Raw genomic sequence first — 25,326 nt, forward strand, 5'->3', positions numbered from 1 at the left:
TCATTTGGGGTGTAATCATTGCTCCAAACAGTTGCAAAAGTTCGAAAATTTGCATTTCTATTTGACAGATTCAGGTAGGTCATTCCCTGTTTGCTGAACCTGTCCAATAGAAACAATAGGAACGTTTAGCAAATGTTTAGGGTAATGATGACGCTACTAGTGACGGTACATACAGATACACAACTGTCACATTCCTCTCGGGTACAGTATGTTCACAAGCAGGTAGGATACATGTTGAACAGATGCAGGAACCCTGTCTCTGTGTGTAACTCAGGATAACTGTTGGCTGCATCCTAACGTGGACCAAAAGAACAGCGATAAGGATCTCCATGGCGATGCATGTGACAACTGTTTGACATCGGGGAACCCTGACCAACGGGACATGGACGGGCTAGGATACGACTGTGACGATGACATGGATGGAGACGGTGTGTCTGTGCTTTGACTGGCCTTCCCCAGGCTTTGGTCAAACAGACATCAATTCAACGTCTATTTCACATTTCTTTTCAACGTAATTTTGTTGAAATGACATGGAAACCATGTTGATTCAACCAGTGTGTGCCCAGTGGGTAGAGAGTTGTACCACAGCTAGTGATTTATTTTAAGTGACTGTAGAAGTACTTCTTCTCACTAAGATGTATTTATCCATGACGTTAAGATCTATTTTCCCAAACCACAGTCTGAGGTCAGTCTAGTTGTCTGGTTTAAAACCGCATGTCCCCTGTCTCTAGCCCTTCCAGACTTTATCATTGCTTCAACAGAGCAGAGTCATATCTAGAATCCATTCACATCCTCTCAGTCTGTTTCAGTCTGTCTTCCATCCAAGTCTTCTACCTGTTAGTTCATCTTTACAGGGAAACAGGTGCTGGGGTAGGGGTCAGCCTCATGAAGTTCAAAACACTAGTAAAAACACTTTTGTTTTATAAAGAGCTCTGATTCTGAATGATGTGCTCTTTCGTGTGTGTGTGTGTGTGTGTGTGTGTGTGTGTGTGTGTGTGTGTGTGTGTGTGTGTGTGTGTGTGTGTGTGTGTGTGTGTGTGTGTGTGTGTGTGTGTGTGTGTGTGTGTGCTTGCATGCGCATATCCAGTTTGAGTTTGATGTTTGCTGTCTGTGCACTGTGGCAGGCCTCCAACATCTTGATTGTTTGGTTATGTCTTTCCCCTCTAACCCTGGATCGCTAAGTGCTTGGTCATGTCTGTCTCCTCTGAAAACATTTTTCTATTCCATTATAATCCCTGCCAGCAGCTGAGAGCCAGTGGAAACTATTCACCTCTGCCTTAAACAAACCCTACCATCTGGGGACCGAAGAAACAAACAATTTTACCTGTGTATGTGTTTTTGTGGTCAGGCGTGAAGAACATTCTGGATAACTGCCAGCGTGTGCCCAACCCAGACCAGAGGGACCGAGACAACGACGGGGTGGGAGACCCCTGTGACATCTGTCCTGGTTACCTGGTGGTAACCGTAAAAACAACCACAACACAACTATAGCACATCACAACCACAACAAAACCCCTACAGAACCATAACTCAATTTCAACCGAAACACAACCACAACAAAACCCCTATAGAACCATAACTCCATTTCAACCGAAACACAACCACAACAAAACCACTACAGAACCAACAACTTCAACCATAACCATAGCACCACCCTAACCCCAAACTCAGACTGAAACTCTACTCAGACTGAAACTACTCAGACTGAAATGCTAGTGTAGCCAGCAGCAGGGTAGCATGCCTCATGAGGATATTGAATAATATCCCTCTTATTTCTTCTCCCACAGTCAAATGTTGATGATGATCTTGTATGAGACACGTGTGACACCAACATAGACAGGTAGAGCCTTCTATAAACACGTCCACACCTATAGAAGAGTTACTGAGTTGACTTCGCTCTCCCCTCTTCTCTGTCTGTGATGGGGACGGTCACCAGAACACTAAGGACAACTGTCCTACAGTCATCAACTCCTCCCAGCTGGACACAGATAAGGATGGACAGGGAGACAAGTGTGACAATGACAACGACGGTATCCTGGACGAGGCAGGCAACTGTAGACTGGAGGTCAACTCTGACCAGACAGATGAGGACAGTCAGTCACTCCACTAGTTTCATTCCTTACTGTGGGTGGGCTCTCTCAAGTAGATCCTCACTCTGTGGGTGGGCTCTCTCAAGTAGTTCCTCACTCTGTGGGTGTGCCATACCAAGAACCCACTGGCTAATCTCAGTGTGACTGTGTGTGTATTCCAGATGACAACATGGGTGACGTGTGTGCAGGGGACTTGGACCAGGATAAGGGGATTAGACAACTGTCTAGAGGATAGTCCAGTACTACCGTCACAGGATAGACAACTGTCCAGAGAATGCTGAGGTCACCCTGACCGACTTCAGAGCCTATCAGACGGCACTACTGGACCATGAGGGCGACGCCCAGATTGACCCCAACTGGGTGGTCCTCAACCAGGTGACCTCATCACCTTTTACATTCTGAAATCTCAGTCATCTAGCAGACACTGAGGAACATTGACAGTGCTAGAGTCAGAGAGTGCAAAAATATAAGTAAACGAGTTTGATCCTTAATTGAGTTCTTTGATTAAGTTTGGCCAATGATGTATAGGTAGTTGAGTATTCTGTACAATGTCTTCTGTAGTATCATAACTCTCTCTCGCTTTCTCCCCAGGTTATGGGGATAGTTCAGATTATGAACTCTGACCCTGGCCTTGCTGTAGGTAAGACAACTCTCATTCTCCATTTGACAGGCCACCCTCTCTGTGCCACTTACGGTGTGTGTGTGTGGAGGCCCCACATCGTTCAGTGTGTATATGTAATAAGCCTGTGTGTGTGTGTGTGTGTGTGTGTGTGTGTGTGTGTGTGTGTGTGTGTGTGTGTGTGTGTGTGTGTGTGTGTGTGTACAGTAGGCTACACAGCTTCAGTGGGGTGGACTTTGAGGGGACTTTCCATGTGAACGCGGTGACTGATGATTACTACGCAGGCTTGATCTTCGGCTACCAGGACTCCTCCTCTTTCTACGTGGTCATGTGGAAACAGACTGAACAGACCTACTGTCAGGCTGTACCCTTCAGAGCTGTGGCTGAGCCTGGCATTCAGCTCAAGGTGTGTGTGTGTGTGTGTGTGTGTGTGTGTGTGTGTGTGTGTGTGTGTGTGTGTGTGTGTGTGTGTGTGTGTGTGTGTGTGTGTGTGTGTGTGTGTGTGTGTGTGTGTGTGTGTGTTCTTCCATGTTTTTACAAAGTCATCTATCACAGAATGCTTAAAACAAACCCAACCCTGCTCTATCATTTTTTAGGACTTCCTTTCACACCTTCTCCTTTTTCTCTCCCTCTCCCTCTTCCAGGTAGTGAAGTCTAAGACGGTTCCAGGGGAGTATCTCAGGAACTCCCTGTGACACACAGGAGACACCAACGACCAGGTACACCTGCTGTGGAAGGACAAGAGGAACGTGGGCTGGAAGGACAAGGTGTTCTAGCGCTGGTACCTACAGCACAGACCACAGGTTGGATACATCAGGTGAGACACACACAACCCCCCACCCAACAAACAACCACGCGCACACACACACCCATTCTGAACCCTGTGTGTGTTGTGTTCAGGTCACGTTTCTAAGAGGGTTCTAACCTGGTAGCATACTCCAGTGTGAAGATAGACACCAGTTTGCGAGGAGGGAGATTGGCCGTCTTCTTTTTCTCCCAGGAAAACATAATCTGGTTCAACCTCAAGTACTGCTGCAACAGTGAGTGACAGTTTACTCAGCCAACCAGCAGACAGATAGAGAATAGCCCTGGTCACAGCACTCTGATAGGACAGAAGCTGTCTAAGATTGTCACTGCCTCAGTGTGTTTAAGTCAACACCTCTCTGTTGTGTTTGTCCCTCTACAGACACCATACCTGAAGACTACCAGGAGAACAGTGCACAGAACACTGAATAAACCCACCCGGGAGGGGAGGGGGGAGAAAGGGGGGGTTGAGAGGAAAAACAGAGGAGAATGGGACAGAGAAGAGAGGAGAGAAAGAGATGGAGAGGAAAAGGGAAAAAGAGGAGAGAGGAGATGAGAGGAGACTAAGCAGCATGGTGCATTTCAGTGGGCATTATTAGAGGAGTGAAGGGGAGGATTTTCACAAGCAAATATAAAAGCATTATTATTACTGCTAGACTTGTGCCTGGGGTGAGGACTGAGGTCTACTCATCAGGGCAACAGACTTCCAGACATGACTTGTTATGTGTTGACGTGCTCTGCAGTCTGTACATACTGTACTATTAGAATAGGTTCAACTAGAAGATTGATGATTGTAGTATTGTTGTAAACCTGTATGTGTGTTATCTGGGGAGAGGGTTGGTGTATCTAGGGGTTAAAACTGTAGTTAGGGTCTCCTCTATTATGGAGGTAACAGATTGTTGAACAACAATATATTCCGCTCGTCTTTTAGTTAATCTATTAATAAACATTCTGAGCATATGGTAAAATACCGTCTCTGGGTCTTTTGTTTGGTGTGTAACTAAATGGAATAGATTGCTAGTTCTTATTAAGTAGATTGCAGTGTGATTTCTTCCCCAAGGCACTGTATTTCAAGCTGAGGCTATAAGTGATTAGCTTTACACAAACACACAGACACAAAATCACAGGCTGTTCATATTTTATTTTTTGTTTAGGACAAACTCTAACTGTGTACAGAGAATTAGGGCTCTATTCAGTCTGTATCGCTGAAGAGTTGCAGATTGGGTGATAGAAATGTAAAGGTCATTTCCAATGGAGCCGACATATACAGCGTTTACTGTGAATGCAGTGAATGCTAACGTGGGAACATTGCCTTTAAATGTCAATCACGCTGTAATGCTGAACATCTGCCAAACGGATTGAATAGAGCCCTTAGTGTGAGCAGAGTGTGTTTGGAGACACATGCACGCACACACATACACACACACAAAATGTTTTGCACAGACCAAAACTCACTAACGCAAGTGCTCCTGTTAAATGAAACAAACACACTCACACTCCTGTGTACACACCTAGTGGTCATCTTAACAATGGAGAACAGAAAGGGACATCAACATATCAGGTATGGCAGCATACAGCCTAATCAGACTATTTTGATCCTAACGGTTTAACATGACCTTGACCTGATGGTGTAGAGCTGAGCTGTAGAACACCATGTCACGTCTATCTGGCTCCGTGGACAAACAACAACTTGTCTGAAATGACATGTGGACACAATCTGCTAATATCAAACATGTACAGGAACTGATTAGTAAACACATTTTACACCAGGCGTTCCAACTCACTAGGCGTCAATTCAGCATCATACAGTCAATTCAAGTGAAATTATATTTCACAAATCTATTTTTTAAACTGAAAATCTATGGCAACTTTTAATTGTTGAATTGAAATTCATATTCACTCCATGACATTACTAAATGGATAATGGATGGATCCCAACCCTATTGTTGACATCCGACCCTTCCAGATGGGTTTAACCCCTTCAGGACAATGGCTGAGGTGAAGAAACTAAAGTCACAGTGGGTACTTGATTATGGCATAAATATGCATGAACAAACTCATCAAACTGCTGGCTCATAGGGTTATGTGATTATTCTATTCAGCAATCTGAAATTGAAGGAGAAAGACTCAATCTTAAATAGAAAAATGTTTCAGTTGTTTTTCTTCAACAAATATCATTATATTAAAACAAAGTGTACATATATATAATATTAGTATCAAAAAGGTTATATACTGTAGGGTTGTAAGTATGACAACAGAATCATTTGGATTTCTGGAGAAAGTTTTTTTGCTCCCTGTCAGTCAAGTCTTGATCTGGGTTTGTTCAGTCAGTAACATCAACAACCAGTGTTAAGTAACCTACACTACACACTAAGGTCCCGGTCTGTTTTGAACCCTATCCCCTTATGTGTTCACAGTCCTGAAAAAGTCTCTGAAAGTGACCCTTCATCAGAGAGCACACCAAGCAGAGAGCATACTAAGCAGAGAGCATACTAAGGATCAGAGGTGTGTGGTAGTTCTAGAGGTTACTCTTGTGAAGAACTTTAGCGTGTCAATTCTTTGTTTCTGAGATCTACCTTTGGCAAATGTTTGAAATCAAACTGTTGATCTTCCCTCCATGATTGCCGCTCCGCCTCCCTCCCTTCATTAGTAGTGACTCTGGTCCCAGGGCAGTCCTCTACCAGCCAGGCAGCACTCTGCTAGTCACACAGGCTTATTTGGAAAACACAACACTACAAAAAAGTGCAACGAATTGCAAAAATCTCTGAAGTTGGAGACTTTTATCTCCCTCAACAACTTTAAAAATCTGCTATCCGAGCAGCTAACCGATCGCTGCAGCTGTACATAGTCCATCTGTAAACTACCCACCCAATTTACCTACCTCACCCCCCATACTGCTTTTATTTATTTACTTTTCTGCTCTTTTGCACACCAGTATCTCTTCTTGCACATGATCATCTGATGATTTATCACTCCAGTGTTAATCTGCTAAATTGTAATTATTCGATGTATTGCCTACCTCATGCCTTTTGCACACATTGTATATAGATTCTCTTTTTTTTCTACCATGTTATTGACTTGTTTATTGTTTACTCCATGTGTAACTCTGTGTTGTCTGTTCACACTGCTATGCTTTATCTTGGCTAGGTCGCAGTTGCAAATGAGAACTTGTTCTCAACTAGCCTACCTGGTTAAATAAAGGTGAAATAAAAAAATAAAAAAAATAAAAGTGTACAAATGTTGTCTGAAAAGGAGGGCGGACACAATCCATCATATCTACTCCTAATTAAAATGATTCACATGACCATGTGAAGACAGGCAAATCAAATCAAAACATTTTGATTCATTGCATAGAAAACTTCTTCTACAAAAGGGCGCAATAACAAGCAAGCAAGACACTTCCAGCTTATATGTGAGCCTGAGAAATGGAACTTCTCTTTATGGGAATAACAGAACAATATGGAGGTCTGGGTCCATCATGGGAAAACAGAGATGCTTCGCACACATAAAAATCACAAATGTAAGCAAACATGTAAAAGGGTTTAATTGACATTGGTGCTCAAAGGTGCTGGGCATCCCATAACAAAATCAGGGCACCACTATGATCATGTGGTCCCACATAAATTACTGTATGTACATTGGTCCAGCCCATTGTTTTAGGCACCCTGAAGAGTCCGTTTATGATTTTAACCCTGCATGTAACAGAAAACTCCATGTATCAAAGGTAGTAAACAAATAAAAAGACAGCAACTGCCTTCAAGGAAGCAATAGCTTAACCATGCAAAGTTTGACCACTTTGCATGGTCAAAGTAGGAAAATGTAGGAAAAAAAACTACAACAAAAAACAACTAAAAACAACACAAAAACCCCATGTAGAAAGCTGAAGGTAGTGTTGGGCTGTGTTTCAGTGTGTGTGTGTGTGTTAGGCCTCAAAGCGTTTGGGGCAGACCATGGGCGCGACCAGGGTACAGATGTAGAGGATGAGACAGACCCAGCACGACGCCATCTTGATCCAGAACACCGACCAGCTGCCATCCAGCAGCTTATCTCTCTTATGGTTGTCATAGCTACAGGAAAACAAACATATCACACTCTTAGTTTTATGCTGAATTTAAATTAATTAAATAACTACAGAGACACAAGCTAGTTAAAGTTTCCCTAGTAACTCTTCCACTTACTGGAACCTAGTGTAAAGTGTTTCCTCAGCAACTCTCCGAATAACTGGAACCTGGTTAAAGTTTCCCCAGTAACTCTACTACTAGTTACATTTATCACAGTAACTCTCCTACTAACTGGAACCAAGTTAAAGTTTCCCCAGTAACTCTATTACTTACTGGAACCTAGTTAAAGTTTCCCCAGTAACTATTCTACTTACTGGAACCTAGTTAAAGTTTCCCCAGTAACTCTACTACTAGTTACATTTATCACAGTAACTCTCCTACTAACTGGAACCAAGTTAAAGTTTCCCCAGTAACTCTATTACTTACTGGAACCTAGTTAACGTTTCCCCAGTAACTATTCTACTTACTGGAACCTAGTTAAAGTTTCCCCAGTAACTCTGCTACTAACTGGAACCTAGTTAAAGTTTCCACAGTAACTATTCTACTTACTGGAACCTAGTGTAAAGTGTCCACAGTAACTCTATTACTTACTGGAACCTAGTTAAAGTTTCCCCAGTAACTCTGGTACTAACTGGAACCTAGTTAAAGTTTCCACAGTAACTATTCTACTTACTGGAACCTAGTGTAAAGTGTCCACAGTAACTCTATTACTTACTGGAACCTAGTTAAAGTTTCCCCAGTAACTATTCTACTTACTGGAACCTAGTTAAAGTTTCCCCAGTAACTCTGCTACTAACTAGAACCTAGTTAAAGTTTCCACAGTAACTATTCTACTTACTGGAATCTAGTGTAAAGTTTCCACAGCAACTCTATTACTTACTGGAACATAGTGTAAAGTTTCCACAGTAACTCTCCTACTAACTGGAACATAGTGTAAAGTTTCCCCAGTAACTATATTACTTACTGGAACCTAGTGTAAAGCTTTCACAGTAACTCTCCTACTAACTGGAACCTAGTGTAAAGTTTCCCCAGTAACTCTTCTACTTACTGGAACCTAGTGTAAAGTTTCCACAGTAACTCTCATACTAACTGGAACCTAGTGTAAAGTTTCCACAGTAACTCTCCTACTTACTGGAACCTAGTGTAACGTTTCCCCAGTAACTCTCCTACTAACTGGAACCTAGTGTAAAGTTTCCACAGTAACTCTCCTACTAACTGGAACCTAGTGTAAAGTTTCCACGGTAACTATATTACTTACTGGAACCTAGTGTAATGTTTCCCCAGTAACGCTATTACTTACTGGAACCTAGTGTAATGTTTCCCCAGTAACTCTATTACTTACTGGAACCTAGTGTAATGTTTCCCCAGTAACTATCCTACTTACTGGAACCTAGTGTAAAGTTTCCCCAGTAACTATATTACTTACTGGAACCTAGTGTAATGTTTCCCCAGTAACTCTATTACTTACTGGAACCTAGTGTAAAGTTTCCCCAGTAACACTATTACTCACTGGAACCTAGTGTAAAGTTTCCCCAGTAACGCTATTACTTACTGGAACCTAGTGTAACGTTTCCCCAGTAACTCTATTACTTACTGGAACCTAGTGTAAAGTTTCTCCAGTAACTATATTACTTACTGGAACCTAGTGTAAAGTTTCCCCAGTAACTCTCCTACTTACTGGAACCTAGTGTAAAGTTTCCACAGTAACTCTATTACTTACTGGAACCTAGTGTAATGTTTCCCCAGTAACTCTATTACTTACTGGAACCTAGTGTAAAGTTTCCACAGTAACTCTATTACTTACTGGAACCTAGTGTAATGTTTCCCCAGTAACTCTATTACTTACCGGAACCTAGTGTAAAGTTTCCCCAGTATCTCTCCTACTTACTGGAACCTAGTGTAAAGTTTCCCCAGTAACTATATTACTTACTGGAACCTAGTGTAAAGTGTCCACAGTAACTCTATTACTTACTGGAACCTAGTTAAAGTTTCCCCAGTAACTCTGGTACTAACTGGAACCTAGTTAAAGTTTCCACAGTAACTATTCTACTTACTGGAACCTAGTGTAAAGTGTCCACAGTAACTCTATTACTTACTGGAACCTAGTTAAAGTTTCCCCAGTAACTATTCTACTTACTGGAACCTAGTTAAAGTTTCCCCAGTAACTCTGCTACTAACTAGAACCTAGTTAAAGTTTCCACAGTAACTATTCTACTTACTGGAATCTAGTGTAAAGTTTCCACAGCAACTCTATTACTTACTGGAACATAGTGTAACGTTTCCACAGTAACTCTCCTACTAACTGGAACATAGTGTAAAGTTTCCCCAGTAACTATATTACTTACTGGAACCTAGTGTAACGTTTCCCCAGTAACTCTCCTACTAACTGGAACCTAGTGTAAAGTTTCCACAGTAACTCTCCTACTAACTGGAACCTAGTGTAAAGTTTCCACGGTAACTCTATTACTTACTGGAACCTAGTGTAAAGTTTCCCCAGTAACGATATTACTTACTGGAACCTAGTGTAATGTTTCCCCAGTAACTCTATTACTTACTGGAACCTAGTGTAATGTTTCCCCAGTAACTCTCCTACTTACTGGAACCTAGTGTAAAGTTTCCCCAGTAACTATATTACTTACTAGAACCTAGTGTAATGTTTCCCCAGTAACTCTATTACTTACTGGAACCTAGTGTAAAGTTTCCCCAGTAACACTATTACTCACTGGAACCTAGTGTAAAGTTTCCCCAGTAACGCTATTACTTACTGGAACCTAGTGTAACGTTTCCCCAGTAACTCTATTACTTACTGGAACCTAGTGTAAAGTTTCTCCAGTAACTATATTACTTACTGGAACCTAGTGTAAAGTTTCCCCAGTAACTCTCCTACTTACTGGAACCTAGTGTAAAGTTTCCACGGTAACTCTATTACTTACTGGAACCTTGTGTAATGTTTCCCCAGTAACGCTATTACTTACTGGAACCTAGTGTAATGTTTCCCCAGTAACTCTATTACTTACTGGAACCTAGTGTAAAGTTTCCCCAGTAACTATATTACTTACTGGAACCTAGTGTAAAGTTTCCCCAGTAACACTATTACTTACTGGAACCTAGTGTAAAGTTTCTCCAGTAACTATATTACTTACTGGAACCTAGTGTAAAGTTTCCCCAGTAACTCTCCTACTTACTGGAACCTAGTGTAAAGTTTCCCCAGTAACTCTATTACTTACTGGAACCTAGTGTAATGTTTCCCCAGTAACTCTATTACTTACTGGAACCTAGTGTAAAGGTTCCACAGTAACTCTATTACTTACTGGAACCTAGTGTAATGTTTCCCCAGTAACTCTATTACTTACTGGAACCTAGTGTAAAGTTTCCCCAGTATCTCTCCTATTTACTGGAACCTAGTGTAAAGTTTCCCCAGTAACTATATTACTTACTGGAACCTAGTGTAAAGTTTCCCCAGTAACACTATTACTTACTGGAACCTAGTGTAAAGTTTCTCCAGTAACTATATTACTTACTGGAACCTAGTGTAAAGTTTCCCCAGTAACTCTATTACTTACTGGAACCTAGTGTAAAGTTTCCCCAGTAACTCTATTACTTACTGGAACCTAGTGTAAAGTTTCCCCAGTAACGCTATTACTTACTGGAACCTAGTGTAACGTTTCCCCAGTAACGCTATTACTTACTGGAACCTAGTGTAAAGTTTCCCCAGTAACTCTCCTACTTACTGGAACCTAGTGTAAAGTTTCCCCAGTAACTCTATTACTTACTGGAACCTAGTGTAAAGTTTCCCCAGTAACGCTATTACTTACTGGAACCTAGTGTAATGTTTCCCCAGTAACTCTATTACTTACTGGAACCTAGTGTAAAGTTTCTCCAGTAACTATATTACTTACTGGAACCTAGTGTAAAGTTTCCCCAGTAACTCTCCTACTTACTGGAACCTAGTGTAAAGTTTCCACAGTAACTCTATTACTTACTGGAACCTAGTGTAATGTTTCCCCAGTAACTCTATTACTTACTGGAACCTAGTGTAAAGTTTCCACAGTAACTCTATTACTTACTGGAACCTAGTGTAATGTTTCCCCAGTAACTCTATTACTTACCGGAACCTAGTGTAAAGTTTCCCCAGTATCTCTCCTACTTACTGGAACCTAGTGTAAAGTTTCCCCAGTAACTATATTACTTACTGGAACCTAGTGTAAAGTGTCCACAGTAACTCTATTACTTACTGGAACCTAGTTAAAGTTTCCCCAGTAACTCTGGTACTAACTGGAACCTAGTTAAAGTTTCCACAGTAACTATTCTACTTACTGGAACCTAGTGTAAAGTGTCCACAGTAACTCTATTACTTACTGGAACCTAGTTAAAGTTTCCCCAGTAACTACTCTACTTACTGGAACCTAGTTAAAGTTTCCCCAGTAACTCTGCTACTAACTAGAACCTAGTTAAAGTTTCCACAGTAACTATTCTACTTACTGGAATCTAGTGTAAAGTTTCCACAGCAACTCTATTACTTACTGGAACATAGTGTAACGTTTCCACAGTAACTCTCCTACTAACTGGAACATAGTGTAAAGTTTCCCCAGTAACTATATTACTTACTGGAACCTAGTGTAAAGCTTTCACAGTAACTCTCCTACTAACTGGAACCTAGTGTAAAGTTTCCCCAGTAACTCTTCTACTTACTGGAACCTAGTGTAAAGTTTCCACAGTAACTCTCATACTAACTGGAACCTAGTGTAAAGTTTCCACAGTAACTCTCCTACTAACTGGAACCTAGTGTAAAGTTTCCACAGTAACTCTCCTACTAACTGGAACCTAGTGTAAAGTTTCCACGGTAACTCTATTACTTACTGGAACCTAGTGTAATGTTTCCCCAGTAACGCTATTACTTACTGGAACCTAGTGTAATGTTTCCCCAGTAACTCTATTACTTACTGGAACCTAGTGTAATGTTTCCCCAGTAACTCTCCTACTTACTGGAACCTAGTGTAAAGTTTCCCCAGTAACTATATTACTTACTAGAACCTAGTGTAATGTTTCCCCAGTAACTCTATTACTTACTGGAACCTAGTGTAAAGTTTCCCCAGTAACACTATTACTCACTGGAACCTAGTGTAAAGTTTCCCCAGTAACGCTATTACTTACTGGAACCTAGTGTAACGTTTCCCCAGTAACTCTATTACTTACTGGAACCTAGTGTAAAGTTTCTCCAGTAACTATATTACTTACTGGAACCTAGTGTAAAGTTTCCCCAGTAACTCTCCTACTTACTGGAACCTAGTGTAAAGTTTCCACGGTAACTCTATTACTTACTGGAACCTAGTGTAATGTTTCCCCAGTAACGCTATTACTTACTGGAACCTAGTGTAATGTTTCCCCAGTAACTCTATTACTTACTGGAACCTAGTGTAAAGTTTCCCCAGTAACTATATTACTTACTGGAACCTAGTGTAAAGTTTCCCCAGTAACACTATTACTTACTGGAACCTAGTGTAAAGTTTCTCCAGTAACTATATTACTTACTGGAACCTAGTGTAAAGTTTCCCCAGTAACTCTCCTACTTACTGGAACCTAGTGTAAAGTTTCCCCAGTAACTCTATTACTTACTGGAACCTAGTGTAATGTTTCCCCAGTAACTCTATTACTTACTGGAACCTAGTGTAATGTTTCCCCAGTAACTCTATTACTTACTGGAACCTAGTGTAAAGTTTCCACAGTAACTCTATTACTTACTGGAACCTAGTGTAATGTTTCCCCAGTAACTCTATTACTTACTGGAACCTAGTGTAAAGTTTCCCCAGTATCTCTCCTACTTACTGGAACCTAGTGTAAAGTTTCCTCAGTAACTATATTACTTACTGGAACCTAGTGTAAAGTTTCCCCAGTAACACTATTACTTACTGGAACCTAGTGTAAAGTTTCTCCAGTAACTATATTACTTACTGGAACCTAGTGTAAAGTTTCCCCAGTAACTCTATTACTTACTGGAACCTAGTGTAAAGTTTCCCCAGTAACTCTATTACTTACTGGAACCTAGTGTAAAGTTTCCCCAGTAACGCTATTACTTACTGGAACCTAGTGTAACGTTTCCCCAGTAACACTATTACTTACTGGAACCTAGTGTAAAGTTTCCCCAGTAACTCTCCTACTTACTGGAACCTAGTGTAAAGTTTCCCCAGTAACTCTATTACTTACTGGAACCTAGTGTAAAGTTTCCCCAGTAACGCTATTACTTACTGGAACCTAGTGTAATGTTTCCCCAGTAACTCTATGACTTACTGGAACCTAGTGTAAAGTTTCCACAGTAACTCTATGACTTACTGGAACCTAGTGTAATGTTTCCCCAGTAACTCTATTACTTACTGGAACCTAGTGTAAAGTTTCCCCAGTATCTCTCCTACTTACTGGAACCTAGTGTAACGTTTCCCCAGTAACTATATTACTTACTGGAACCTAGTGTAAAGTTTCCCCAGTAACACTATTACTTACTGGAACCTAGTGTAAAGTTTCTCCAGTAACTATATTACTTACTGGAACCTAGTGTAAAGTTTCCCCAGTAACTCTATTACTTACTGGAACCTAGTGTAAAGTTTCCCCAGTAACTCTATTACTTACTGGAACCTAGTGTAAAGTTTCCCCAGTAACACTATTACTTACTGGAACCTAGTGTAAAGTTTCTCCAGTAACTATATTACTTACTGGAACCTAGTGTAAAGTTTCCCCAGTAACTCTATTACTTACTGGAACCTAGTGTAAAGTTTCCCCAGTAACACTATTACTTACTGGAACCTAGTGTAAAGTTTCCCCAGTAACGCTATTACTTACTGGAACCTAGTGTAACGTTTCCCCAGTAACTCTATTACTTACTGGAACCTAGTGTAAAGTTTCCCCAGTAACTCTATTACTTACTGGAACCTAGTGTAACGTTTCCCCAGTAACTCTATTACTTACTGGAACCTAGTGTAACGTTTCCCCAGTAACTCTATTACTTACTGGAACCAGTTGGTGACGGTCATCATGACATACAGTGAACCCAGGAAGAAGACAAAGTGGAAGTAGGTGTAGCTGTAGATGGTTCCCCCTCTCTCATCATACAGAACGTTTTGGCCTCCTCCAGTCTTCTCCTCATCATAGTCATCTGGACAACACAACCACAACATCACAGCAACATTATTACAACATTCCATCATAGTCACAACACAAAATCATCGCAGCAACATATACATAACACAACATGTATGATGCACAGAACATTTTCTACCCAATAACACTCTCACCATTTAATATTCCTGATATCTTTCCATTTTCCTGGTCTATGCTATATGTGTCTCCCTCCCCTTTGCCGGACAGGAAACTCCCTGAAAATCAGTAGGTTTCCTGAGAAGGGCTCCTGTTTTCTTAATCCATTGTAATGTTCTAAACTGTACATATGCTTATTTTAAATATGTTTTCTCTGTGTAATAAATTCCTAAATGAAATGACGTGCTGTTCTTTCCCTGGCTGCAGTGCTGCTATCTCCCACCAGAAGGCAGCTGTAGCCTTCTCTCAGGTCTACTGCTACCATCTGATTGGTCTAGCTCCACACCACCATAGTCCCCTCCTGGTAACACTGACATCATCTCTGGTTACTGACCAATGGTGTTCCTGCATCTTTACTGTTAGTATGTGTATGAGAGGACATACAGGAACACTGCCTCTTTCTGCTGGTGTTGAAGTAGGGAGATGATAGAAAGAGAACAGTGGGAGGGAGAGAGAATATGTGGGTATTTACCTGTGTCATCTCCAAAGCAGAAACAGCAGCGAGCTCTCTGAAGGAGAGAGGGGAGTTAGTACAACAGGAATGTACCAACCAATCAACTATACATCCCTATTTCACTAAACACACATGTACACACACACTAAGCTTGTGTGAGAGAGTAGGTCTTCTTACCTCAGTCTCAGGCATGCTGTTCCTACACACACGCAGTGCTGCAACGCTTCGTCTGGTGGTGGACGTCAAACTACACACACAAACACACACACACCAGTAAGCATTCCGTAGGACTGTGTATACCACTACATATGACTAATAAAACTTGAAACACACACACACACAGGGATGACAGAAGACATTTTCCCAGTAATTTGTGGTTGAGAATAGCTCTTTTACAGAGACGACCACAGGAGATATGTCTGAGCTTAATGTGAAACACATGTGGACACGCACTACAGATCCAGCCAATCACACACACCCACTAAACAGCACCAGCCAATCAAAAACACTTTCACATCTGCTCAAGCCAATAAGACATGACCTCACTGCAGCTACAGATCTGTAACCTGGAAGCATTCTAATAGTCCAAAGAGCACAGCCCCTATCCCCTCTGCACTGATCTAAAAACACAGGATAGGTGACAGCAACACGTGTGTGTTGTTGGGAATTTTAGGTTGTTCAGGTGTAGAAATGCTGAATTCAAAAGATAAGGGGAACCACAGAGTTATTTTGAAGGTTTATCACAGACAGTGTGCACACAGGGGTAGACAGAAACATTCTCCAAAGACTCAAGGTCTAAGCCCTCATTATATCCCCAAGCTGGGATCAGGCGTCACAGAGGTTGAGCATCCTTATCTGTTTGTTCTCTCAGGCCCAGGTTCAGGCTCAGGGTCAGTACCAGGCCAAGGCCATAACATAACTGTGTGTGTCTTACCAGGAGTAGAGCACACAGCCGAACATGATGACAGTTCCCACTATTGATACAATCCTCTTGTCGCTCTCTGATCCAGAGTTGAAGGGGAACACACAAACTGTCGTATTCACCCCATTAACCTCCAACACTAAACAGAAACAGGGAGAGAGAGAGAGAAAGGGGGGGGGGGGGAATGAGAGAAAACAGGAAAAAGAGGAGGATAATATTTATAAGTTTGTTAGTACTGGAGAGCTGCAAGGGCACATCGGGCCAGAACACAGTTTAAATGGAGGCATTTTAAGTGCAATTTAACAAAAAGCTCTAACGAAGGTCTTGAGGCCGATTCGTAAGTTTAATAAAGAAAAGTGATACAAGAGCAGTGTGCGGGTTTCTCTTTACTTTCATGTTATTCAATTGTTACTATGCACCTGCAAGAAAGATGTGCAAGTGCCTTTTGAATTTTAAGTGCAATTTAACAAAATGCAAACACATAAAACCTCTTAATAGGTCAATCAGATAGGCAATGAAACACTGGAGCTCTATGGCTGAGCCTCCAGTCTACTTACTCTCTTTGGGCTTGCTGGAGAAGGCTGAGAAGGTGAGGTACATGACATACACACTGATCACTCCTGGCTGGAGCAGGCCAGACTTAGGCTGGACTGGAGGGAGAACAGATAGACTGTTAAAGTGTGTGTGTGTGTGTGTGTCTGTGCGTGTGTTCCAGTGTGTGTTCCAGTGTTTGTATAGCCTATACTAACGTCTCTGTATGAAGGGCGATATAGCCAGCAGGGTGACTATGAGACAGAGGCTGCTGTTGACCCCCAGGAACACCTTGTTGAGCAGACAGGCCTGAGAGTGTGTGTAGAACAGAGCCATGAACACCACAGCTCCTACTGCCATACTGAACAGCACCAAGGTGACCATGGCCAGTGCTCCATACCACAGACGGTTGTCGTTCACACCTGAACTCCTATTGAGGGGGGAAGGATAGGAGGAAGAGAGAGATGGAGGGAAGGATAGGAGGAAGAGAGAGATGGAGGAAGAGAGAGATGGAGGGAAGGATAGGAGGAAGAGAGAGATGGAGGGAAGAATAGGAGGAAGAGAGATGGAGGAAAGGATGGGAGGAACAGAGAGATGGAGGGAAGGATAGGAGGAAGAGAGATGGAGGAAAGGATGGGAGGAAGAGAGAGATGGAGGGAAGGATGGGAGGAAGAGAGAGATGGAGGGAAGGATGGGAGGAACAGAGAGATGGAGGAAGAGAGAGATGGAGGGAAGGATAGGAGAAAGAGAGAGATGGAGGGAAGGATTGGAGGAAGAGAGATGGAGGGAAGAATAGGAGGAAGAGAGAGATGGAGGAAGAGAGAGATGGAGGGAAGGATAGGAGGAAGAGAGAGATGGAGGGAAGAATAGGAGGAAGAGAGAGATGGAGGGAAGGATGGGAGGAACAGAGAGATGGAGGAAGAGAGAGATGGAGGGAAGGATTGGAGGAAGAGAGATGGAGGGAAGAATAGGAGGAAGAGAGAGATGGAGGGAAGGATAGGAGGAAGAGAGAGATGGAGGGAAGAATAGGAGGAAGAGAGAGGTGGAGGGAAGGATGGGAGGAACAGAGAGATGGAGGAAGAGAGAGATGGAGGGAAGGATAGGAGAAAGAGAGAGATGGAGGGAAGGATATGAGGAAGAGAGATGGAGGGAAGAATAGGAGGAAGAGAGAGATGGAGGGAAGGATTGGAGGAAGAGAGAGATGGAGGGAAGAACAGGAGGAAGAGAGAGATGGAGGGAAGAACAGGAGGAAGAGAGAGATGGAGGGAAGAATAGGAGGAAGAGAGAGATGGAGGGAAGAACAGGAGGAAGAGAGAGATGGAGGGAAGGATAGGAGGAAGAGAGAGATGGAGGGAAGGATAGGAGGAAGAGAGAGATGGAGGGAAGGATAGGAGGAAGAGAGAGATGGAGGGAAGGATAGGAAGAGAGAAATGGAGGGAAGGATAGGAGGAAGAGAGAGATGGAGGAAGAGAGAGATGGAGGGAAGGATAGGAGGAAAAGAGAGATGGAGGGAAGGAAGGATAGGAGGAAGATAGAGATGGAGGGAAGGATAGGAGGAAGAGAGAGATGAGGAAGAGAGAGATGGAGGGAAGGATAGGGGATAGGAGGAAGAGAGAGATGGAGGGAAGGAAGGATAGGAGGAAGAGAGAGATGGAGGGAAGGAAGGATAGGAGGAAGAGAGAGATGGAGGGAAGGATATGAGGAAGAGAGAGATGGAAGGAAGGATAGGAGGAAGACAGAGATGGAGGGAAGGATGGGAGGAAGAGAGAGATGGAGTGAAGGAAGGATAGGAGGAAGAGAGAGATGGATGGGAGGAAGAGAGAGATGGAGGGAAGAATGGGAGGAAGAGAGAGATGGAGGGAAGAATGGGAGCAAGAGAGAGATGGAGTGAAGGAAGGATAGGAGGAAGAGAGAGATGGAGGGAAGAATGGGAGGAAGAGAGAGATGGAGTGAAGGAAGGATAGGAGGAAGAGAGAGATGGATGGGAGGAAGAGAGAGATGGAGGGAAGAATGGGAGGAAGAGAGAGATGGAGGGAAGAATGGGAGGAAGAGAGAGATGGAGGGAAGGATAGGAGGAAGAGAGAGATGGAAGGAAGGATAGGAGGAAGACAGAGATGGAGGGAAGGATGGGAGGAAGAGAGAGATGGAGTGAAGGAAGGATAGGAGGAAGAGAGAGATGGATGGGAGGAAGAGAGAGATGGAGGGAAGGATGGGAGGAAGAGAGAGATGGAGGGAAGAATGGGAGGAAGAGAGAGGGGGATATAGTTATATTTTATTCCTGAGGCTACAAGGAGTTTAGGGTTGTTGGCAAATCTTCCACATCCAGATGACTTTTACTCAGAGCTCCCCAACCCCATCGACACAGACACAAACACACAGATGCACTAGTACTGAGAGATTAACCGACATTTCGGTTACTTGTATTTTTTAAACAACTAATTGACCGCCGTCGGTTCAATTACTTGAATTCCATTTCCTTCAGTTTTTTTCTGTGAGCTCAATGTGCACATTCAGTTTCTCTAGAGATAAATCAGAGCCAGCCTGAACTGTGCGATGTAGAGTTGTAGTTTCCAACAGGCGAATATTCGACATAGTTTAGCTCATAAAACGTGGCAATTAACTACAATGACCATAATCGATTGCACATGTGCTTTTCCGGTCTGTGTTTCTTTTATGCCTGCTACTGAAGAGGCAGAAGAAGACTCAATCGTGAGGGGATATAGAGAGCCGCTGTTGCTTTGTGAGGTACACTATATATACAAAAGTATGTGGACACACCTTAAAATTTGTGGATTCGGCTATTTCAGCCACACCCGTTGCTGACAGGTGTATAAAATTGAGCACACAGCCATGCAATCTCCATAGACAAACATTGGCAGTAGAATGGCCTTACTGAAGAGCTCAGTGACTTTCAATGTGGCACTGTCATAGGGTGCCACCTTTCCAACAAGTCAGTTCATCAAATGTCTACCCTGCTAGAGCAGCCCCGGGCAGCTTTAAGTGCTATTATTGTGAATTGGAAATGTCTAGGAACAACAACGGCTCAGCTGTGAAGTGGTAGGCCACACAAGCTCACAGAACGGGACCGCCGAGTGCTGAAGCGCGTAAAAATCGTCTGTCCTTGGATGCAACACCCACTACCGACTTCCAAACTGCATCTGGAAGCAACGTCAGCACAATAACTGTTCGTTGGAAGCTTCAGGAAATCGGTTTCCATGGCCAAGCAGCCGCACACAAGCATAAGATCACCATGTGCAATACCAAGTGTCGGCTGGAGTGGTGTAAAGCTCGCCGCCATTGGACTCTGGAGTGATGAATCACGGTTCACTATCAGGCAGTCCGATGGACAAATCTGGGTTTGGCGGATGCCAGGAGAACGCTACCTGCCCCAATGCATAGTGCCAACTGTAAAGTTTGGTGGAGGAGGAATAATGGTCTGGGACTGTTTTTCATGGTTCGGGCTAGGACCCTTAGTTCCAGTGAAGGGAAATCTTAACGCTACAGCATAAAATTATATTCTAGACGATTCTGTGCTTCCAACTTTGTGGCAATGGTTTAGGGAAGGCCCTTTACCCCGTGCACAAAGCGAGGTCCATACAGAAATGGTTTGTCAAGATCGGTGTGGAAGAACTTGACTGGCCTGCACAGAGCCCTGACCTCAACCCCATCGAACACCCTTGGAATGAATTGGAACGCCAACTGCGAGCCAGGCCTAATCGCCTAACATCAGTGCCCGACCTCACTAATGTTCTTGTGGCTGAATGGATCAAGTCCCCGCTGCAATGTTCCAACATCTAGTGGAAAGCCTTTCCAGAAGAGTGGAGGCTGTTATAGCAGCAAATGGGGGACCAACTCCATATTAATGCCCATGATTTTGGAATGAGATGTTCGACAAGCAGGTGTCCACATACTTTTGGTCATGTAGTGTATCTCCACTTGAAAAGACATGATCTAAGTGATTGATAGTTTGTATTCAGCAGTCATAAAGGACTGCCTTATTTACTTTGAAGATCTATAAATTAGTGATTTTGTCAGAGAGCATATGCAGCAGCCCTATAGAGATGAGATGATGACTTGGAATGAAATAATAAAGTCATTAAATAAAACAAATGTAATATGTAAAGTGATGTGAATAACTGATGGTTAATAAGTGATCAGCAGTAATGAGCAGTCACGACCATCATGGGACTTTTATTCATAGTTTTATTCTGTGTTGTTACAGCATTCAACAGAAAGAATCGAAACTGAAATCGAAAACCGTGACTATTTTTTAAATAATTTAACCAAAACCGAACCACCCTCAAAAAGCACTAATCGCTCAGCACTAAGATACACAGACACAAACACAAAGATACAAACACACACACACACCCAGACACACAGCTGCAGGGTAATTGCAGTGACCTCTTGCCTTATATTACCAGTCAGTGAAAATGGACAAACAGACTCTAAAATGGTCCCCTGCCACCCTCATTTCTATTGTGAGTGTGTGTCTCAGAGGTGGAGAGGAAACTGTGGGTATACACTCCATTGTCATGTGCATCCTGTCTGCAACTTAAGACACTGACCAAACCCTCCTTTGTACTGATTACAACAAGACACAATAGCTCTCTCCCTCTGTTTCTCTTTCTCTCTCCCTCTGTTTCTCTCTCTCTCTCCCTCTGTTTCTCTCTCTCTCTCTACCTCTGTTTCTCTCTCTCTCTCTCTCCCTCTGTTCTTTCTCTCTCCCTCTGTTTCTCTCTCTCTCCCTCCCTCTGTTTCTCTCTCTCTCTCTCCCTCTGTTTCTCTCTCTCTCTCCCTCTGTTTCTCTCTCGCTCTCTCTCTGTTTCTCTCTCTCTCTCTCTCTGTTTCTCTCTCCCTCTGTTTCTCTTTCTCTCTCCCTCTGTTTCTCTCTCTCTCTCCCTCTGTTTCTCTCTCTCTCTCTACCTCTGTTTCTCTCTCTCTCTCTCCCTCTGTTCTTTCTCTCTCCCTCTGTTTCTCTCTCTCTCCCTCCCTCTGTTTCTCTCTCTCTCTCTCCCTCTGTTTCTCTCTCTCTCTCTCCCTCTGTTTCTCTCTCTCTCTCTACCTCTGTTTCTCTCTCTCTCTCTCCCTCTGTTCTTTCTCTCTCCCTCTGTTTCTCTCTCTCTCCCTCCCTCTGTTTCTCTCTCTCTCTCTCCCTCTGTTTCTCTCTCTCTCTCTCCCTCTGTTCTTTCTCTCTCCCTCTGTTTCTCTCTCTCTCCCTCCCTCTGTTTCTCTCTCTCTCTCTCCCTCTGTTTCTCTCTCTCTCTCTCCCTCTGTTCTCTCTCTCTCTCTCCCTCTGTTCTCTCTCTCTCTCTCCCTCTGTTCTCTCTCTCTCTCTCCCTCTGTTCTCTCTCTCTCTCTCCCTCTGTTCTCTCTCTCTCTCTCTCTCCCTCGGTTTCTCTCTCTCTCTCCCTCTGTTACTCTCTCTCCCCCGGTTTCTCTCTCTCTCCCCCTTGGTTTGTCTCTCCCTCTGTTTCTCTTTCTCTCTCCCTCTGTTTCTCTCTTTCTCCCTCTGTCTCTCTCTCTTTCTCCCTCTGTCTCTCTCTCTCTCTCCCTCTGTTTCTCTCTCTCTCTCCCTCTGTTTCTCTCTCTCTCTCCCTCTGTTTCTCTCCCCCTCTGTTTCTCTTTCTCTCTCCCTCTGTTTCTCTCTCTCTCCCCTTTGTTTCTCTCCCTCTGTTTCTCTCTCTGTTTCTCTCTCGCTCTCCCTCGGTTTCTCTCCCTCTGTTTCTCTCTCTCTCTCCCTCTGTTACTCTCTCTCTCTCTCGGTTTCTCTCTCTCCCCCTTGGTTTGTCTCTCCCTGTTTCTCTTTCTCTCTCCCTCTGTTTCTCCCTCTGTCTCTCTCTCTTTCTCCCTCTCCATCTCTCTCTCTCTCTCTCCCTCTGTCTCTCTCTCTCTCTCCCTCTGTTTCTCTCTCTCTCTGTTTCTCTCCCTCTCTCCCTCTGTTTCTCTCTCTCTCCCTCTGTTTCTCTCTCTCTCCCTCTGTTACTCTCTCTCTCTCTCCCTCTGTTTCTCTCTCTCTCCCCTTTGTTTCTCTCTCTCTCTCCCTCTGTTTCTCTCTCCCTCTCCCTCTCTCCCTCTGTTTCTCTCCCTCTGTTTCTCTCTCTCTGGTTCTCTCTCTCTCTCCCTCTGTTTCTCTCTCTCTCTCCCTCTGTTTCTCTCTCTCTCTCCCTCTGTTTCTCTCTCTCTCTCCCTCTGTCTCTCCCTCTGTCTCTCCCTCTGTCTCTCTCTCTCTCTCCCTCTGTTTCTCTCTCTCTCTCCCCCTCTGTTTCTCTTTCTCTCTCCCTCTGTTTCTCTTTCTCTCTCCCTCTGTTTCTCTCTCTCTCCCTCTGTTTCTCTCTCTCTCCCTCTGTTTCTCTCTCTCTCCCTCTGTTACTCTCTCTCTCTCTCTCCCTCGGTTTCTCTCTCTCTCCCCCTTGGTTTGTCTCTCCCTGTTTTTCTTTCTCTCTCCCTCTGTTTCTCTCTTTCTCCCTCTGTCTCTCTCTCTTTCTCCCTCTGTCTCTCTCTCTCTCTCCCTCTGTCTCTCCCTCTGTCTCTCTCTCTCTCTCCCTATGTTTCTCTCTCTCTCTCCCCCTCTGTTTCTCTTTCTCTCTCCCTCTGTTTCTCTCTCCCTCTGTCTCTCTCTCTCTCCCTCTGTTTCTCTCTCTCTCCCTCTGTTACTCTCTCTCTCTCTCTCCCTCGGTTTCTCTCTCTCTCCCCCTTGGTTTGTCTCTCCCTGTTTTTCTTTCTCTCTCCCTCTGTTTCTCTCTTTCTCCCTCTGTCTCTCTCTCTCTCTGTCTCTCTCTCTCTCTGTTTCTCTCTCTCTCTCTGTTTCTCTCTCTCTCCCCTTTGTTTCTCTCTCTCTCTCCCTCTCTCTCTCCCTCTGTTTCTCTCCCTCTCTCCCTCTGTTTCTCTCCCTCTCTCCCTCTGTTTCTCTCTCTCTCTCCCTCTTTCTCTCTCTCTCTCCCTCTTTCTCTCTCTCTCTCCCTCTGTTTCTCTCTCTCCCTCCCTCGGTTTCTCTCTCTCTCCCCCTCGGTTTCTCTCTCTCTCCCCCTCTGTCTCTCTCTCCCTCTGTCTCTCCCTCCCTCTGTTTCTGTCTCTCTCTCCCCCCCTCTGTTTCTCTTTCTCTCTCCCTCTGTCTCTCTCTCTCCCTCTGTCTCTCTCTCTCCCTCTGTCTCTCTCTCTCCCTCCGTCTCTCTCTCCCTCTGTCTCTCTCTCCCTCTGTCTCTCTCTCCCTCTGTCTCTCTCTCCCCCCCTCTGTTTCTCTCTCTCTCCATCTGTCTCTCTCTCTCTCCCTCTGTTTCTCTCTCTCTCCCTCTGTTTCTCTCTTTCTCCCTATTTTTCTTTCTCTCTCTCCCTGTTTTTCTCTCTCTCGCCCTCTGTTTCTCTCTCTCTCCCGGTTTCTCTCTCTCTCCCGGTTTCTCTCTCTCTCCCTCTGTTTCTCGCTCTCTCTCTCGCGCCTGTATAAATAACATTACACAGGAGTCCATCCTGGCATCCTCCCCTCCCCTCCCCTCCCCTCTCTCTCTCCCTCCTTCATACTCTTCCATCTCCAAAATAAGCAATCCTACATAAGGCTCATTCCTCCCTCTTTCTAGTCCTTCCTTCAACACGGCACAGGGATCCATCCTCTTTTCCTCCCGCTGTCCGTTTCTCCCTCCTTAGGTGCCACATTCCTCTCTCCCTTCTCAACAACCCTACGCATTATTCCCTTCCATATAACAGAAATACTGAAGTACTTTAGTCTTGGAGGATGTGTGTCTATCCTATGTAATGATGTAATTCTGTATTTATGTGTGACTGTTTTGGCTGAAGACATAAAGAAAAGCAGCAGGACAAAGAGAGCTTTATTAGAAGTATTGGTGTTGTTGTTCTCACCAGTTAGTGTTCCATCTGTGAGCAAATTCCACCAGCAGCATGAGCTGGATCAGCAGGAAGATGAACCCTCCTCCGGCTCCAACATACCTCCACACTGAGGAGAGACAGAGAGACAGAGAGGAGGAAAAGACAAGAGAGAGACAGAGAGAGGAGGAGAGAGGAAAAGACAAGAGAGAGACAGAGAGAGGAGGAGAGAGGAAAAGACAAGAGAGACAGAGAGACAGGAAAAGACAAGAGAGAGACAGAGAGGAGGAGAGAGGAAAAGACAAGAGAGAGACAGAGAGAGGAGGAGAGAGGAAAAGACAAGAGAGAGACAGAGAGACAGGAAAAGACAAGAGAGAGACAGAGAGAGGAGGAGAGAGGAAAAGACAAGAGAGAGGAGGAGAGAGGAAAAGACAAGAGAGAGACAGAGAGACAGGAAAAGACAAGAGAGAGACAGAGAGACAGGAAAAGACAAGAGAGAGACAGAGAGACAGAGAGACAGGAAAAGACAAGAGAGAGACAGGAAAAGACAAGAGAGAGACAGAGAGACAAGAGAGAGACAGAGAGACAAGAGAGACAGAGAGACAGAGAGGAGGAAAAGACAAGAGAGACAGAGAGAGGAGGAGAGAGGAAAAGACAAGAGAGAGACAGAGAGAGGAGGAGAGAGGAAAATACAAGAGAAAGACAGAGAGACAGAGGAG

At 43.8% G+C, this 25,326-nt stretch overlaps 1 protein-coding gene and 1 pseudogene across 1 annotated transcript in view; one reads left to right on the forward strand and one right to left on the reverse strand.

Moving 5' to 3' along the window:
• The first annotated feature begins 147 nt into the window (after positions 1-147).
• Positions 148-3,945, forward strand: LOC139545843 (thrombospondin-4-B-like; annotated as a pseudogene).
• A 689-nt stretch (positions 3,946-4,634) lies between these two features.
• Positions 4,635-25,326, reverse strand: part of LOC139545258 (serine incorporator 5-like) — a 59,738-nt gene continuing 39,046 nt past the window's right edge. The window contains exons 5-12 of the mRNA XM_071352842.1: positions 24,644-24,737; positions 17,008-17,219; positions 16,816-16,908; positions 16,271-16,397; positions 15,514-15,583; positions 15,355-15,391; positions 14,577-14,721; positions 4,635-7,580 (exon numbers count right to left, since the gene is read on the reverse strand). Of these exons, the coding sequence (XP_071208943.1) occupies positions 7,436-7,580; positions 14,577-14,721; positions 15,355-15,391; positions 15,514-15,583; positions 16,271-16,397; positions 16,816-16,908; positions 17,008-17,219; positions 24,644-24,737 (923 nt within the window). The 3' untranslated portion in view covers positions 4,635-7,435. The remainder of the gene's footprint in view (positions 7,581-14,576; positions 14,722-15,354; positions 15,392-15,513; positions 15,584-16,270; positions 16,398-16,815; positions 16,909-17,007; positions 17,220-24,643; positions 24,738-25,326) is intronic.

Source organism: Salvelinus alpinus, chromosome 19 (genome assembly GCF_045679555.1).
Source record: "Salvelinus alpinus chromosome 19, SLU_Salpinus.1, whole genome shotgun sequence".
NCBI lineage: Eukaryota > Metazoa > Chordata > Actinopteri > Salmoniformes > Salmonidae > Salvelinus > Salvelinus alpinus.